This window comes from Sturnus vulgaris, chromosome 6 (genome assembly GCF_052056855.1).
Source record: "Sturnus vulgaris isolate bStuVul1 chromosome 6, bStuVul1.hap1, whole genome shotgun sequence".
Lineage (NCBI taxonomy): Eukaryota > Metazoa > Chordata > Aves > Passeriformes > Sturnidae > Sturnus > Sturnus vulgaris.
Window position 1 is genome coordinate 3874855 of NC_142248.1, and position 17143 is coordinate 3891997.

General features: G+C 48.7%; 1 protein-coding gene across 3 annotated transcripts in view; it reads left to right on the top strand.

The window, feature by feature from the left end:
- The window catches only part of HRAS (HRas proto-oncogene, GTPase), a 41139-nt gene that overhangs the window by 20004 nt on the left and 3992 nt on the right, over positions 1–17143 (top strand). For 2 of the 3 annotated variants that reach the window (XM_088166747.1, XM_014873602.2), the window contains exons 2-3: positions 10742–10895; positions 15419–15597. In XM_088166747.1, the coding sequence (XP_088022873.1) occupies positions 10785–10895; positions 15419–15597 (290 nt within the window). In that variant the 5' untranslated portion in view covers positions 10742–10784. Of the gene's footprint in view, positions 1–2034; positions 2102–10741; positions 10896–15418; positions 15598–17143 lie in introns of all 3 variants that reach the window. The other variant, XM_014873601.2, reaches the window with a different exon arrangement.

The following is a 17143-nucleotide window of genomic DNA, read 5'->3' on the forward strand; positions in this document are numbered from 1 at the left end:
TTTAGGCATTATCAGAGGGACTTCAACCACTCTTCTGCTCTCAGGGGCTTTGCTTATTTGTCAGTCAGCTTGCTGGGCTCCAGTGTTGAGGAACCACATCTGACACAGGCTTGGTGTCTCGCATTTCTGTGGTTTCTTTTCAGCCTTACTTGGCCTGCAGATGCTGGCTGCAAGCCCACCCAAATCCTGCTTGTTGTCGTTGCTGTGGACTCCCAAGGAAGCTCTGGAAGGAAACCCCCCCCTGGCTTTTGCTGATTGTGCAGGTCTGCCAGCAGATGCTGGAGGCTGCTGGAGGTGGTGGAGAAGGCTTTGTGCTCCTGTCCCTTGCACACTCAACCGCAGCCACTGATGAGCACATGTTTTACAACAAAAGCTCGAATAGGGGGGAACAGAAATCCCCAGCTTTACCATAAGTTTCCTGTGTGACTGTCAGGAAGTCACTTAATTGTTGTGGGTTCTTCATGGCAGGGTGGAGTTCCTTGATCTGCTGTGCCAGTTGTGTGTTGCTGAGGGGTGGGATATATGAAACTCCTGAAGGAGCATGTCTCCTGCGTCCATTCTGTGGTGCTTGCAAGACAGGCAGGATGAGTCCTTGGACAGTGTCCCTTTGTTCCTCCAGAGCCGAAGGGGAAATGCCTTCCTTTTCAGTGTGGAGAGCTGCAATCCTCACATCTTCAGTCTTTTTTTGTAGCAGGTCTGTGACGTGACAGTGATGCATTTAACTCACCCACAGCAACATTGCTTGGATTTTTTAAAATCCCGACTTCTGCAGAAGGAGGGGATATGAGCATCACATTAACAATTCTGATGTGGCTGAGATTTACCATGAGCAGCAAAGTGAGGTTTGGGTAATTCAGGACCCTAACTTAATAAAGCTCTGCTGATCCAAACTTAAATCTCTCACTGTAACCTTTGGACGTTCCTGTTTCTGTTGGGTTGTGTGATGGTTTCCCAGCATTGCACACAGAATGCATTGGTTGGCTCTGCATGGCTACAGACTTGGTTGTGATTAATTCATTCACCATGGCTGTTAAAGGGCTGGGTTTGGAGGTCTTCTGTGGACTTCTCTACCAGCAGTTTCACTGTCCTCATCCCTCTAGGTTGCAGCTGGCTGGTGCTGCAGCTGCCAGGTCCATAAATCAGCAGTGTGCCCCTGAATATCTGCTGCATAATGACTGATGCATATTCATGTTTGCTACAACATTGTGTCACCCTGCCAATAATGTATCTTGGTGAGAAGGAGAGCAGGGTAACTGGTGCCTCCTTGCTTCATTTTATGTCCTCTTTGTGCTGTCACCTTGTCTTTGGCTCTCTAAGATACCCCCTCTCTTGCTTTTCTAATGTATTTTCCCTAGCTGCTTCTCCCAGATGTGCTAAAGCAAGCCCTGCAGGTTTGCTTTTTGCTGTGGTGCCTCCTTCCCCTCCATCCCTGCTCTGCTAATAAATCAAGGTGTGTGCCTGCAAAGGCCCTGCAAGGACTAAATGAACACGGGAGGGTGATCGTTATGTTTGAGCATGTAAATTAAAAGGCTTACTAATAAAAAGACACTCTGGAAATATCTGGTCTTGGCTGTTCCTTTGAGCTCTGTTTTTGAATGAGCTTTTATTGGTGTCCCATTGGGAATAAAAGGGTGAGAAGGAAACTCAATTTTTGTCCCTCATTGCAAAATGGACTGTCCCTCACCCACAACTTAACTGTGGAGAACATGCTGTTGTACCTGTGCTGCTTTACCCTCTGTCTTGAAAAACGAGGAGGAAGAAAAGTGCTGTACCACCTTTCCCTGAAAAAGATGAAATTTTGTAAGATGTAATTAGCAGCCTGTGAAATATCACATGTGAGAAAGGATCTTGAACTGAAAGAAGAAAAGCAGAGTCAACCCCCATCCATCCTAAGTGCTGTCCAGGGAAGCTGGGGAAGCCAGCTTGGGTACTAACAAAGTGTATCCCAAATCTGCCCGAGTGTAACACAGCCAGGACTGTTTGGCCCTGCAGAGAGGGATCCCTCTCATTCCTGCTCTGTATTCCTTCTTCTAGGGGGACTTGAACCATTCCAGAGGAGAGGATCCTATTTCTCTGTGGAAGCTTGTTAGCCATCCAGAGGGTGAGTGCCACATGGGCAGGAGCAGGCTGCTGCTGTCCCAGGATACTCATTTGTCTGCTTTTATGCTGCTGGCAAACAGCTTCCACCTTTTATCACCCAAACCCAATGTCACTGGCTGGCTGGAACTTTCTGCTGCAGGAGCTGTAGTGCAGTAGGACATGTGCTGTGTGGACCATTCTATTCCTGGAGACTAGAGTTCACCAATACTCTTATAAATCCTATTTTGCTCCAAAACCTGACCTTTTAAAAAATCTTTTAGCCATTAAATGCTAAAAAAACCAACAAAAAACCTAAAAGCGTTATCAAAACAATTCTTGAAACTTCCCAGATGCAATTACCCTGTTTTCTTATCCAAGTGTTTGGATACATGTGTTAGGATTTAAAGCAAGCAGGAAGTTGAACAACCATATCTATTTTCATTGCAAATTCTTCTCAGTGAAAAGGGCTTGTATGCATTTCCTGAAACCAATTTCCTAATTTATTTTGTCAACAGTTGTTTGGGAGGAATAAGGAAGGATAGGGAAGGGGAGAGCAGAAAGCTTGTAGGGAGAGGATGTTTCTTGACTCTGGGGTACTTTTTTTTCTGTGCATCAGTGGTGCTCAGGTTGGTATTGACCCTTTTCTTAAGTGATGTAGGTGACCACCTTATACCAGTGACTTCTCACTTTCTTGTAGCTGGGCTTCAAGTGAGGAAAACAGCAGAGCCTGCCCCTCTGCTCCCAGCCCTACCTGCATCTCTGGGTGCTTATCTGTGGATCAGAGCATCTGCCTCTCTGCAGGCTGCCTGTGCCCATGACCCAGTTGTGATTTCATCAGGATAATTGGAGAGCAGGGCCTCTCTTACAGCACTCTGTGCTTTCCCACTTGATGTACCCTGCCTCCCCAGTTGTCTCTGCCTTGGGAAGCTGGGCTGGGAATGAACTGCCAGCTCTGACAGCCCAACACAAAGACTCAGCAGGAGACCAACAGCTTTAGCATGCAAAACTTCTGCTGGGAGCTGTTTGTCTCAGGTGAAAACCCCAGATGGGAAATCACGTTGCCTGAATTTAGTTCCCAGCTTTACCACCATTGATGGCTTTGGGCCAGTCCCTTGGCTTGTTTGCATCCCCTTGTCTCTGCAGTGAGTAGGATGGTGTTTCTGTGCATGGCCACAGCCTCCAGCTCTAGCACTGGGTGCTCCATCACTTGCAGCTTAGTACTGAGATCTGAATTGGTCTCTTCTTTTGCTGTTGCAGCAGAGCCAGAAAGCTGCAACCTGTCCTAGCATGATGACAGGACTGCTGGCCACGGGAGAGGCTGGACCTTTCCCTGGCAGCTTGCCTGCAGCTGCTGCTTTCATCACTAAAAGGACCAGGCAGAACATGCCAGGTACCTTAGGAAACCACCTGGAGACAGCATCTCTTGTAATTCCACACCATGACTGGGCAGTGTTTCCTCCAAAGTTTGATATTCTCTAATAGCTATAATTACAGACATCCACTTACACTGGTGCTGCATACTCATCTGCTCCAGGTTTCTACTTCATTGCACCTTATATCTTGTGAGAAAATCAATCACAGAGACTGGCAAGCCAAGAGGTGATTGTGTACCACATGTTTTAACACTTAGCATTTACTGTCATCTACAATGTGGGTCTTGTTTTAAAGTTTCCTCGGTACCTTTCCATCTTTTTATATACTCAAGATACATCACCCTGCCTTTCATGCATCCCATTAATGCTTATAGGTGGGATTTTAATGTAAAGGAAAGTTAAAAGTTGCCTCTTCTCTTGAGCTCTGTTGTACAGAGTACCATTTTTTTTCTGAAAAAGCTGGGAGGCCTGAGAGAAAGTCTTTTCCAGGGTGAGGTGGAGGGTTGCCAGCCCAGGCAGGGAAACGTCTGCCTCTGAACCACCTGCTCAGCCCTGGGAGGCTGGAGAGGAGATGAAAGTGGAGGAGTCCTGGCAGTTTGCAGCCTTCTGCATCTCCTCATTGAGAGCTTTTCTTCCTTCACACTGCTTTCCCACACATGCTGGTATGTTCAACACTAGGTCCTAAGTCCTGACTGCAAGATAGGAGTTCAGGTTTTATTTAACTGTCTCACATTGTCCTGACCTGCACTGTAACCTCTTCATGCCTTTGTTATCCATCTTTACCAACTTTCAGACACAACTCCAGTCTCCTCTTTCCTTATGCAGGTTACTATTGCTCATGTAGAGTCTCAAAGAGCACTGAAGTGTAGGATCATAAATCACAAGTGTAATTTTAAAACCATTTTCAGTTTTTTCACATCACTGGCCCTGCCAGATGCAGAGGACAGTGACTTGGGTGCCAGCACAGGTGGTCTCTCCCATTTGCATGTGATTTTTTTTAAGGGTCTGTGTTCAGCAGTGGTGTGGGATGTATCATTTGCTTGCCTGTTTCTTTCACCCTTTGTGTGGGCTGGCAGCAATTAACCCACAGAGCAGTGTGCTTTCCCTCTGTGGAAGTTAGCTTGGTTCTTCTGCAGGGACTGTGGTGGCATGAGTGACCTGGTATCAGGGAGACAAATAGAGTGGTGGTGGTGGGAGGTGAAGGTCCCACCATGATACCCAAGCATATCCCAGCACCTTCCAGACTTTCCTGACTGTGCCACATTCATGATGCTGGAGCAGTCCTGACTTAAAAGTTTCTGAGCTAATGGGCCTGCTCATCTTTCTTCAGAAAATAGTGATTTTGGTGGCCTGTATTGGGTGTAGAGAGTGGGGTGCATGGGCAATTCCTTCATCCAGAGGGAAGCTCTTGGGTAGCTGGTTTGTTCTCTGGGTTTATAGTGTTACTGACTTATTTAGGTTGTTTGCTATTTTGGGTAGTTATAACTACCTACCAGTTGTTTTTCTTGGAATAGGCTGCCAACAAAGAACTTTATTAAGAATATTTACTTTTTGAGAGGGAAAGCAAGAACAGTGTAGTCGCACTCTCTTACTGCCAACAGCAGGTGATTGCACAGCTTTGTCTTTTACTAAAATATCTGACAGCTGAAGCAGGAACTGGGGAGCAGCTTTGGTGAGAATGATACTGTCTTGTTTTCCTTTTTCCCTTCCATATTTTCCCAAGACCTTTGTGGTTGGGTAACCTGTGGCAGAGGGATTGTGTTGCCAGAGGTGCTTTGACTGGAAACTGTGAGGGCTGGGCCTGGTGCAGTGACCAGTCCATGTCTGTTCAAGACTCGTGCAAAGCTGAGGCTTGCACATTGCTGCTGGGACATGTTTATTATGGCTGCTGTGGAGAGGCAATCCCTCTCTTCCAGACCTGCCTATCCCTCGGACCTGCCCACAGCTTTCTGCTGTTCTTCCTCACAGCTTTCTCCTTGAATGTGCATCTGTATTTTGAGCCTCCTACATTATGTCATTCTTTACCCCTTTTCTTCCTTTCCTCTGCAGCAATATTTTTGTGCTCAGTCCCTTGAGACAGGCTGCCTTTTCCTTCAGATCTTGAAGAGCTAGCAGAGGATGGAAGGAGCCATTCTGTTCCTTTTTAGCTTTTTTTCTTTTTCTCCTCCTAATAGAAGACATTTATTATCTCCAAGTCATCTCTCCAAAGCTGGGGCAGTATTTGCAACTTTTATTTGTCTTTGTCGTCATTTGTTTCTCTATTTTCATCTGTGAGGTGCACTGTCTGAGTTTGCAGGTACACAGACAGCAAGCCAACAACAGGCACAATTGGTTAGATTTGTAGCTCACTTATTGATTTAAAAAGTAACAAGTAAATTAAAATGAAAAAATGAAGCATTGAGTAGGCTTCATGACAGAGCATCAGCTTGCCAGCCTCAGTTCCCTAATCTCTCTGGGGCTGGAGAGGCCACAGAGGACATGAGCATTTTGGTCCTTGAGTGAAAACAAAAGGTGGCATTTCACACCACTGGAGAGGCTCCTTCAGTCCCTCCACAGGGACTGTGCTTTGTGATGTTGATGACATGTACGTGAGCAAAGGGAGGAGAAGAGACTGGACAGTCACTGGGGTAAGCCAAAAAAGTTTGCTTTATCAGTGCTTGAAAATCACTGAGTAGGATTCCTGACGTGTGGGTGTGGATGACTGCTGGTAAAAGACTGCGATGAGTGCTGTTCTCCTAGAGCACTGCAGACCATTTGTGCCTGCAGGGCATCTCTGCTGAAGGGAAATAGAATCAAACACAATGACATTTGTGGTCGTATGGCTCCTCTGGACAGGGCTTTGGAGGAAAAGGTGCCTGGTGTGAGATAAGCCCAAAGAGATCTGCAGAGTTTAAACTGACTTCTGTTGCCTTTAGATGCAGAAACTCCCATAGGGCAGGTGCAGTGATGATGAAAGCTCAATAATGAACAGTTGTAAAAGTTCTGGTATGGCTGGCCTTACTACAGCAGCGTTGTGTAAAAATCTGTCTCTTGACTTGTTTAGTTGGCTTGGTGTCTGTCGTGGGAGAGAAACAAAGTGATGGAAGGAAACAGGAGACACAGACAAAGCTCCTTCAGTTACTTTGCTGGAAGGGTGTCAGAGGCTCCCTTGTAGTGAATGTGTTGGAAACCCACTGTGTATCCCTTCTGCTTGATGGATGAGCTCTTGTTGAAACCGTAGTGGTGAGGTGGGATGGACTGATGGGGCCAAGCCCCTTGAGTTCCTTACCTCTGCTGAGTGAGTTTCTGGAGGCTTCACAGTCAGGTCTCCCAAACCATCTCTAGGCTAGAGAATAGGGACCATGAAGAAAATCAGGTTGTTTTTTGCAGGACACAGCTGGATCCCTGGGTAACACCTGTAGCCTTGATGCTCAGACCTACTTTAGGTCTTAGCCCTGTGATATCTTCTGCCAAGCATCTTGGTCCTTGTTTCTGCAGGCAGGGCCTCCCTGCTGCCACCCAGCATGTGCAGGCAGGGGAGGTGGTGTGTCCTCTGCCCTCACCCACGCCTCCATCCCCTCTCTGCGAGACAAAGGTGGGATGTTGGTGTCCGCCGGGGCTGGGTGCTTGCTCTCCCTGCTCCCTGCACAAGGCTGGCAGATGGCTCCTGTTTGCTGGAGCTGTGTGGCTCTGGCTACTGGGCTGGGAGCAGCTGCTGCTGCCAGGCGGAAGCACTCGGCAAAGGCTTTCCTAGACAGCTTTGAACGGGAGCCAGGAGCCCTCTCGCTACAGGAGAAAATCCACGAGGTCAGGAAATGCAGCAGCAGCTCCACGCTGGGGCTGTTGGCTTGGCACGCGGATCCCAGCCCTCCTCTTTCCAGACGGTGCTCCTGGAACTTCTTGCTCTCTCTCAACTGTTGCTTGACAGCCCTGTGTGTGGCTTTTCTGGGCTGTAGTAGTGGAGTGCTGCAGAGGTGATAAATTTGGATAGGGAAACACTAGATGGTGACCTGGATCAGACTTTCAGATCTTGAAGAGCTTGATGGTAGAAGCATTGTTCCTGCTCTGCGTTGGACTGGGAGGCTGTGCTTTTGTTTCCCTCTGTTATTTTGTGGTCTGCTGTGTGTGGGCTCTGTGTTGGCTGCTGAGCAATAGAAACTGGAAATCCTTGCATCAGGAGCAGCTTTCACAACCCCCAACAGGCTGTAAACTCCATCCGGTGTGTGACTAGCATGAAAACTGGGGTGTCACCATCTCTCTGACAGGAACCCCACTCTCTCTTCCCTGCATCTGTTTTATAGGAAGCCAGAAACACTGCTTTTGGGATGGTTGTTTCTTGAACCAGCCCCTGTGGTGGTGGTGATGGTGATGTTCCTGTGGTGCTGAGGAACAGCCACCCCTCTGATGAAACTATGGGTGCACCAAAGAGCAGCCTTGCTCTTCCCATGTTCAGGAACAAAAAGTGTGATGGGAGAGTTCTGAGATGGTGTTGACCCAGCTCTGTGGCAAAGTCTGGCCATATGGAAATCCCTGCTTTCCTTGCAGCCTTTGGCCAGGCTGCTTCTTCCATGGGATTTGCCCATGCTCTGGTGTGCAGTTGGGTTTGCACACTGCCAGTGAGGAGCTTGCACTGGGGAAGGGAAGCGAGCTCCCCTGAGCATCGACCTTAGCTCGCATTAAATGAGGCAGCTCTCATGCCCAGAGCTGTCCATCATTCCCCACGCTCTCACTCTGCATTAGGACATGGTTTGCAGCAATGGTATGGAGCAGGTAGGCTGCACCTGCCCTCCTCTGCAAGCTGCACAATCTCTCCTGCACTGCAGGGGCGAGGATGGCAGAACAGAGGAGAGTTAGCTGAGGTGACAGCACCTTTGAGGGATGGTGTCAGTGAGTGAACACTAACATTGCAGAGCTCTTGTATGTAAACTGTCCATGTGTGGGCCACAAGTGGGGAGTAGCAATAGTTCCTTCGCCCTCCTCATTTTCCCTGCCTCCTGGGTGAAGGGGGGGCAAGAAGATATGGGTTTGTGTTTCTGTGAAGGAGCCAGATCTTAAAACTGTGTGCTAAGGTGGTGATATGCAGGGCTTGCTGGTGTGTAGCTGCCCCTCTGCTGTGCAGTGAAGCTCAGAGGGGAAGACACTGAAGCTGATGTGGGTGCCCACCTTGTCCCCACCTCCTGCTGCAACTTGGACCATAAAACTGCTATGGCTGTGTGGGCTGGGGGTCTTCCAAAGGAGTAGGAAATGCCTTCCACTGGGATAGTCTTGAGGGAGAACCCCCTCCTAGAGAACTTATGTCCTCTCCCCATATTGAGTCAAAGCTTTTCTCATGCCTTAGCAAGTCCTATAGGCTGGGCAGTTGTGCCGTTTTCCTTTGTGGCAACTGCTTCACCATCAGCATCAGATGCAAAGTCCATGTGTAGATGCAGAGCAAAGTCCATGTATTTTGCTAGAGGTTGCAGATCTCCCTGTTGTGCAGTGAAAGGTGGGAGCTGGTCACGGTGTTTCTTCAAACCCCCAAGACCCCTCTGTGTTCCGCTGTCAGGCTGTTTGCTGAAAGAGCAATCCCCCTGGTACAGCTGTGCTGGTCAGTCAGCATTTGCTCCTCAGTCTCCTTTTCATCCTGTCTCTTCCCAGAGAGATCAGAAGGCTGGGGTGGAGATCTCTCTTATCTCTGAGAAGCAGTGCATGTGAGCACATCATATATGTGAGGGCATGCATTAATGGAGCAGAGTAAAGTGTGTGCACAGTCAATTAGTGAGATCACTTAGATTTTCTCCTGTAGCCTTGCTTTCAATTCGCAACTCTTCCCTGGCTGCCAGAACAGAGGCACATTGGACTTTCAGGGGAAGCAGTATCACTTCTAGGTAGGCACCTAAGGTATGACATTATTTGCACTTAATTTCCCCCCACCATCACCACTTCTCCATCATGTTTAACTGCTTCTCCAGCACAGCAAACCAGAGGTCCTGCTTGACATCATATTTATTACCTGGTTCTGTTTTGCTCCTTTGCCCTTCTTTAGGATTCTGGATGCTGAGAAGGGCATGAGCTTTGTTTGCCTTTCTGCTATCAAGCAGCTCAAGAAAGAGCTTCAGCAAGAAGTGGTAGTGTCTGATTGCTCCCTGCTTGAGAGGGAGACGGACTGTCTGGGTGGTTTAGGGTTGCAGTCAGGTGGGAATTGAAGGCAGAAAGTTCTGGCCTCTTTGCCATTAGATCTTTGCTGCGTTAGGAAATGCATCAGCTGTGGTCTGGGTCTAGTGCAGCCTTTCCTGGCACAGTTTGTAGCAGCTTCCAGAGTTTAGGAGCAAGGCTGGCAAGCCTGGGGAGGAGGGTGGAGGAGGAGGTTCTAATCCCTGTGAACACTGAAGAGTGTCTGACAAGGGGAACTGTGAGCTTGTCTTCCTGTTACCTGCTGTATTTTGGGTGGCTTCCCCAGAGCTTGCAGATGGTGGCTGAGAACGAGAATCTGACCCTGGAGTGACTTTCAGTGGGCAGGGCCTGCAGTCCAATGAGGGTGGATTTCTATTTAAACCTTTGGGGTTTTGTAATCTTCCTGAGTTAGTTCCTCTTTCTCAGCAGTCTTGGAGCAGAAATTTAAGGGAGGAGCTGAGGGGATGTGAATCTTCTGCTGCTGAAGGGCTATGGGAGGTACACAGAACTGTGGAAGTGTGGTTTGCTCATCCTGATCCTAATCATCATTGTCAGTCAGCACCTTTTGTGGCAGCATCTCCTTCCCCCCTGTTCAGTGTGCCAAATTCAGCTCAAGGAGCAGGGATGCCCCTTCTGCAGTCCTCCCTCTCATGGTAGCAGCACCATTAACTGGAGGACAGGCAGAGGGTGTGGATGTGCCACCATCTCAACCCTACCACGTGGTTTGAGGTTTAACGCAGCCTTGAGGGTGAAGACATGGAGGTAACAGCATATTTGGGCAAGGCTGGACCTTTTTCCCCTGCTCTCATGGGAATTGATATCCCAACCTCATGTTGGCCAAGGGTTTCAGATCTATCTAAAGATTTAAGATCGTCAGCTTGAGATGAGGTAAATCGGGGACAGCAATGGGCACTTCTGCAAAACCAAAGTTCTTAAACTGGTTACTTCAGGGGCTGATGTACACAGCCTGTACCTCTTGTTTTCTCATCAGTAATGCTCTCCTACCTCTTGAAGTTTTCTCAAGGAACCTGTTAGGTTGCATCTAAAGAGCCAGGCTGAAGGATTACAACAGAGACCACAGGATAAACAGAGTTTTTGTATTTGATTTGATGGATTATTTTGCTCTCTTAGCATAGTGACCATATTTGTCCTTGCAGGTGGTGGTGCTCCTGGAAGTCCTGAGCTGGGGTCAGCTGGAAGATGACTGAATACAAGCTGGTGGTGGTGGGAGCAGGTGGTGTTGGGAAGAGTGCTTTGACGATACAGCTCATTCAGAACCATTTTGTTGATGAGTATGACCCCACGATAGAGGTGAGTGGCTCTGGGCATGGGGTCGGTCTCTCTGCATGTTTTTCTCTTGCTTTTCTCCACCTTGTCTCCAACCCAGAGCATGCTCAGTTTGGTCTCAAGTCTGAAGTTGAGCAGGGATGTTCCTTTGCTTTGCAGAGCTGTTCTGAGTCACTGTGTGTGTTCAGAGGTCGCAGTGACCGACTGAAAATCTCCTGCAGAAGGACGGTGGTGTCTGCTGAAGAGAGGTGACATGGGAGGCAGCAGAGACAGGCAGGGCAGGGGCTGAAAGGCAGCACAAAAGTCTTCCTTTCTGATGAGTTGACAACGCAGGGAGGGATTAAAGGTTTAGAATTGAAGAGCCATTTTGTGCCTGTGCTTCCATTTCTCCTCCCGTGAAATCAGAGTAAATGTATTGACTTTTTCTGCAGGATGTTTTGAGCTTTACTGATGAAATGGGTTTTATCAGAGCTTGGTTGTATTATGTATGTCTTGCAGTTTGAGCAAGACATGCTGAGCAGCTGAACTGCTGTGACTCCCAGAGTACTGCCTCTGCTTCTTCACAAGGAGTTGCAGGGTGATGTGTGTGGCTTGGTGTGGATGGCAGCACTGACCTGTCTAGCTCAGCACCCTGCCTGAAGAAGCAGGCAGGCACCCTGTGGTCCTCACAGGCTGTATGGAGGTGGACGGAGATCCAGTCTTCAATATCCATGGTGTTACTATTATTTTCTTTAATTTTTCAAAATTATATTCCATTCTCCATCTGCTTTCACCACAGTTAGTGATGTGCTAATTAGCCTCTGCATGACTTACACCTTTGAGATGTAGGCAGCAGCCACTGTTCTGCACAAGGAGTAAAATCCACCCTGGGAAGGCAAACTGCAGCTCTGTCATGCCTCTGGAACAATAACCTCCGTGTCTGCAGTCCTAAAGGATTCTCTACCAGATGTGTATAAATGCAGCTGTGGTTGCTGCAGTTATTATTATTATAATGGCTAAAGGCCCCAGATGGGATGAGAAATCTATTCTGGTAGGTGTTGTATGTGTAGTCCCCACCCTGAAGAGCTTACAACTTAGATAAACAAGCAAGACAAGGCTTGGTAGAAAGGCAGAAATAGTCTTAAAATCCTACAGATGGGAAGGAGAGAAAGCACTTAAAAAGCACATGCTATTACATCATTTGGCCAAGGTCACCTAGAAAGTCCATGGCAGAGACTGGAATTTAATTTAGGGCTCCTGAGTCTCCTTGCTTATGGATGCAATTGCTTCGTCCCCAGCTCCTCTCCCTCACGGGGCTTTCCCCACATGTATACTGGTAGTATTGTATACTTTTCTCAGAAACCCGTTCAAGGTTGTTTTTGGCAAAAGAGCTGCTCATGGAGAGCAACTCCCTGTGGAGACGTCTGGATGGATGCATCCTCTCTTGGACCTTAGGTGGGCAGAGGCAACTCTTAGCCAGTGATGTGTTGGGTTTTGGCATCCTGTGCTTTTTGTCTCCAGCTGCCTGCTCCATGTACCCTGCAGGGAATTTTCTCCATGTAAACAGGCAGCAGGGAATGTAAACCTTGCATGGCATTTCCCAGCACACTCTCCTCACCCTATCACAGTGCTCTGGGAGACGCCTGCTCTCTCCTCCACTGCTCACTCCAGCCCCATTCTGTTCCCCTCCTCTTCCAAAAGCTGCCACGAGCTGCTTGTTCTTCAGCCCTCTCACCCCTGGTACTTTTCCATCTGTGGCTACCACCAGCCCTGATGCCTTTGCAGCTCCCTTGGTTGTACCCTGCTACCCTGGCCAACTACTGATTCATTTCAGGGTGATTCCTTTTAATTATGCTTCATTTTATGGGGATTTAAGAGACAGAGAGCTACCTGCCAGCCATCTAAATGTGACCAACAAACCACCTTCCTGTGACTAAGCTGCTTTGGATCATGCCCAGGAGCTGACTATGACTGTTCAGCCAGCTAACAAGCAGCACAGCAATGCTGAAATGAGCAGGATAAAAAGGGGGGGAAAAGAGGATACGTGCACGGAGCAAAGGCGTTTCCCGTCACCCACATGGATTGAGCACAGGCTGTGCTGCAAAACGGGCGTGCAAGCAGATCGGGGTGCACTGAGAAGATGCTCCCCAGAGCAGGAGGGGTGGAGGTTTGTCCCCTGTCTGGGGCAGAGACCCTGACTGGGTATCTGCTCTCCTCCTACCCTCCTGATTCTCCAGTGCAAACATTTGGCTGTGTAGCTGAACGCTGTCCACTCCTCTACAGCACGTTCTCACAGGCCAACTCTTGGGCTGCCAAGGAGCCTTAGGGCCTTTGTTTTGGGAACAGGAGGGCCAAGGCAGCCTGAAAAGGTATGCCACTGGCATTGTCCTATGGTGAATAAGCAGGGACGGAATAACGAGTTTCACTGTGTTCAGAAATTCTTTGGTTCATCTTGCAGCTCTTAGCAGATAGCTAGTAATGGGCTTCCCAAACCTCTGGTCATCTCCTGACTGTAGTGCTGAGCAAATGGGCCTCTTGGCCTGGTCTCACAGCACAGCTGGGACGCTCCCAGCATTCGCCTGGGATCTTGAGTCTCAGCCCCAAACAGATGTTGTTTCTGCTGCCTGGTACTTCACAGCTGGGTCTGGCTGCATTCCCCTCTGCTCAGGGTGGGGTGGGACATGCAGGGCTGCAGAGGAGTGCTGAGGCTGCAGGGTGCTGGTGTGGGCTGGTAGCAGTGGCAGTGGCAGCCATGTCACCTGGTGATGGGGCAGGGACAGCTGAGCTGCCATCCTGAGCTTCCTGAGGAGGGGGAGATCGAGTGAAACTGTACACAAAATGGGGAGGGCTTGTCCCCTTCCTTTGCAAAACATCCTCTGCAAGATTGTTTTATGTCTCTGCTTTGTAAGCCACCTGGCTGGCTTTATGGGTAGCCTGTTGATGGCCTGAGCTGAGGTGTGGGATCTCTTCTCTGTCAGCATGCTGGCTGCTGGTGAAACGTCCTGGAACAGGGAACTGTTGAATATGTGTGCCGAGGCTGGTCCTCTGTCCCAAGCCAAGGTGCAGAGGTGGGAGGATGCTTTGTGGGGCAGAGGAGGCACTCGGGTCCCCTTGCACAAAGGAGGCTCCAGATACATTACTGATTAGAAATGGGAGCACATTTCTGCAGGGCAGCCTGCCAGTTGCCTTCAGAGCAGTTGGCTGAAAGCCAGCCTTTCACTCCATGCTTATTCTCGATGGGTCAGCAGTCCAGTTTTTGGGAAGGCAGAGAAGGTCGTGGCAGAGCAGATCTCATCTCTGATTTCACAGATCTCTCTTCAAGGTGAGGAAAGACTTTAATTGACCCCAGCAAATGGCGTTGTTGTAAAGAACCAAAGGATAAGAGGCCATGTTTGCCTGCCATGTTGGCCCCATTCCCTTTCTGTGCTGCTGCTGGTCCTGTTGGTGACCTTTGCTGTGTCGGCTGTTTGTCTGCAGACGTGCAAAGCTCATCTGATAACATTGTTGTGGTCGTTGGAAGAGCAGCCGACATTTGAATTAATTTTAAACTGCAGCCATAGCCTCTGCGAGTGGCTGCAAAGCACTGAGTGGTTGTACTGCTGACTTGTACCTTTTTCATACTTTCCATTTTGGCTTCCTTCTCTTGCTGGGGTTGTGGAGGCTGCACTGTCCACAGGGGATGGCTGTTGGAGAGGGATGAGGTGCAGGGGCTGCCCCACAGCATCCCTGCTGATGAGACTGAGCACAGGGAGAAGCATAATGGGGAGGAGCAGTGCTTTGAGGAACCTGCCTTGAAAGCGAAACCTTTTGAGGGGTGCTCTGGGTGATTTCCAGACCTTCTCACATCTTTGATAAGTTGTGATTGCCTTTGCTGCAGGGAAAACCCCCAACTTCAAAGGACCTGCCTGGATATTTCTTACCTCTCCTGGAGCCCTCTGGGCACAGACTGGTTGTGGGAAACACCCTGTTCACAGTGTGATTTTATTTTTTTTCTCATGTTTAAAGAAGAGGTTTACCATCAAACCCAGTCTGAAACCTTACTGATGGCAATATTGCATCTGGTGCCTGATTTGGGATACATTGGAGGCACTGGATTTCCAGGTCATTTAAAACACTTTCCAGCCCAGCAGATCACACATAGTGACTGGACGCCCTGACTGGCCAGAACTCCTCTCCTGAGTGTCCTTCCTCTTCCAGCAGAAGTAATTAGAGATGAGACTAAACAATGCTTAGGAAATACTTGGCTATGCAGTGTGGTAGAGATGAAGCCACACCTGGTCTGCCAGAGGCAGGGCTGGGAATGGGGAGAGCAAGCTGGGAGCTGTCTTCTCTGTGGTTCTGACAAGGAGAAACCTGTCTTAGCTGCTCCCTTTCTCCTTCGTTTTTTTTAAATTATTTTTCCTTTCCCTCCTATTTTTGAAACAAATTGAGTCGTCTCTTTAATGGAAGCTGAACACAGACAGAGCATGACCTGGCATCTTCCCAGGGATGCACTCGTTGCATCCCTTTGTTTAGCTAGATCCAAGCCCTCCCTTAATCTTTCTTCCTTTCCCTCTCCTGGCCTGCAGGATTCCTACAGAAAGCAAGTAGTCATCGATGGAGAGACCTGTTTGTTAGATATCTTGGACACTGCAGGGCAGGAGGAGTACAGTGCCATGAGAGACCAGTACATGAGGACAGGAGAAGGATTCCTGTGTGTCTTCGCCATCAACAACACCAAGTCCTTTGAAGATATTCACCAGTACAGGTCAGTATGCTGGGAAGGCCCTTTCCCTCTTGGCCTGTGCAAAGGGGAGGCCTTGCTGCTGTACTCTCCTGCCCACCCTTTTAGATCAGGCCCCATGGTGGAAGCACAGACTGCCAGCAAAGACAATTAGCTCAAGTGGCCATTCCCCAGGGAAGAGACAGAGCAGACGGCTAATGTCAGTGACTCCAATAAAACCCTTCCAAAGGGATTGCTTGTGGCCTTTGGGGACCTGGTAATGTAATGTTTAAGTGTTTATGGTGACTAAAGAGAGAGCTGATCCTGTATGACCCCCCTCCTTTCCCTCCCTAATTAGTGGAATTGCTTTGTTAGCGCAATCGATCTCAGCGACTTCTGCTGGCCCCAGAGCTGGGAGAGGAGGCTGGGAAGGACAGGGAGAGCTGCTTGCCCTGCTGTCCACTGTCACGACCAGGCTGTGCTCTGCCAGCTGCACACACATGTGGAGAGACAGTCCTGCCCCACTGGAGCTTGGTTTCAACCAGGGCAAAGATGGAGCAGAAGGGGAATCAGGGCTCCAGTGAGATGATCTGCCCAAGATGTATGGGGAAGCACTGACAAAGCAGGGACCCGTCCAGCACCCATTCAGATTCTTCTCTCTGTTGATGTCTCCCCTGCAGTGCTGAAGAGTCAAGGGGATGATGTAAACACAGCAAAAATCTTCCCTGTTTACCCCGATGCTACCTTAGGGAGGGATCGCTCTGCTTGTGCCTTTTTCTGAGGCTTGTCTGCGATGGGAGGCACTTGCAGAGGATGAAGGAGATGGCTCTGCCTGTCCCTGCTCTGCCCACTGCTCACAAGGGACTGTGTATCCCAGTCGCTCATCATAAACCAGGGTCCCAGAAATGCTGTTGTTCCGAGGACAGGAACATCCCTTCCTTGCTCTGTAGTCGGAGGTGCTGCTCGGAGCTGCTGAGATGTTTCAGTCTCATCCGAAAGGCTGTTCAGTGTAATAGCTGCACAGGTGCACTCCTTTGGCTTCTAGCTGAGCCCAAGGACAAAGGATGGGATTTTCCTAAAGCACCTGAAGGATTGAGCAGCATTCATCCTTGTGTTGGGGCTGGTGCCTGTGAATTGTTTGTAGGATGGCTCGATTTCAAGCCATCATGATGTAAATCACTGGCTTTCATCTCATTTAGCCTGTGCTCTTTGTGTTTGCACTTTTAAAAGAATATTCCCCAGAGAAATGCTGGCTCTCCCTGGTTAGTAACCATTTGGAGGTATCTTTTTTCAGCTAAGTGTAGTCTGTGCACTAAATTTAGTACTTGCATTTGCTGATCAGGATGTTAGACAGAACATTTAAATGGCTTTATGGCATATCATGCATATAGTCAGACTTCATTTCTATGTTCTACTACATTAGAAGAAGATGATTGATTATTTTGTGTGTGATAAATGTCCAGCTGCCTTTGGATGGAGATTTGCATTCAGTTAAAATGCAGAAATTGGCATTTAAAATCTTTTATTTGTTAAATTAAAGCCATGTTAAATGTTCTGGACCCATGAGCGAAAAAAAAAGCTGGTTTGCATC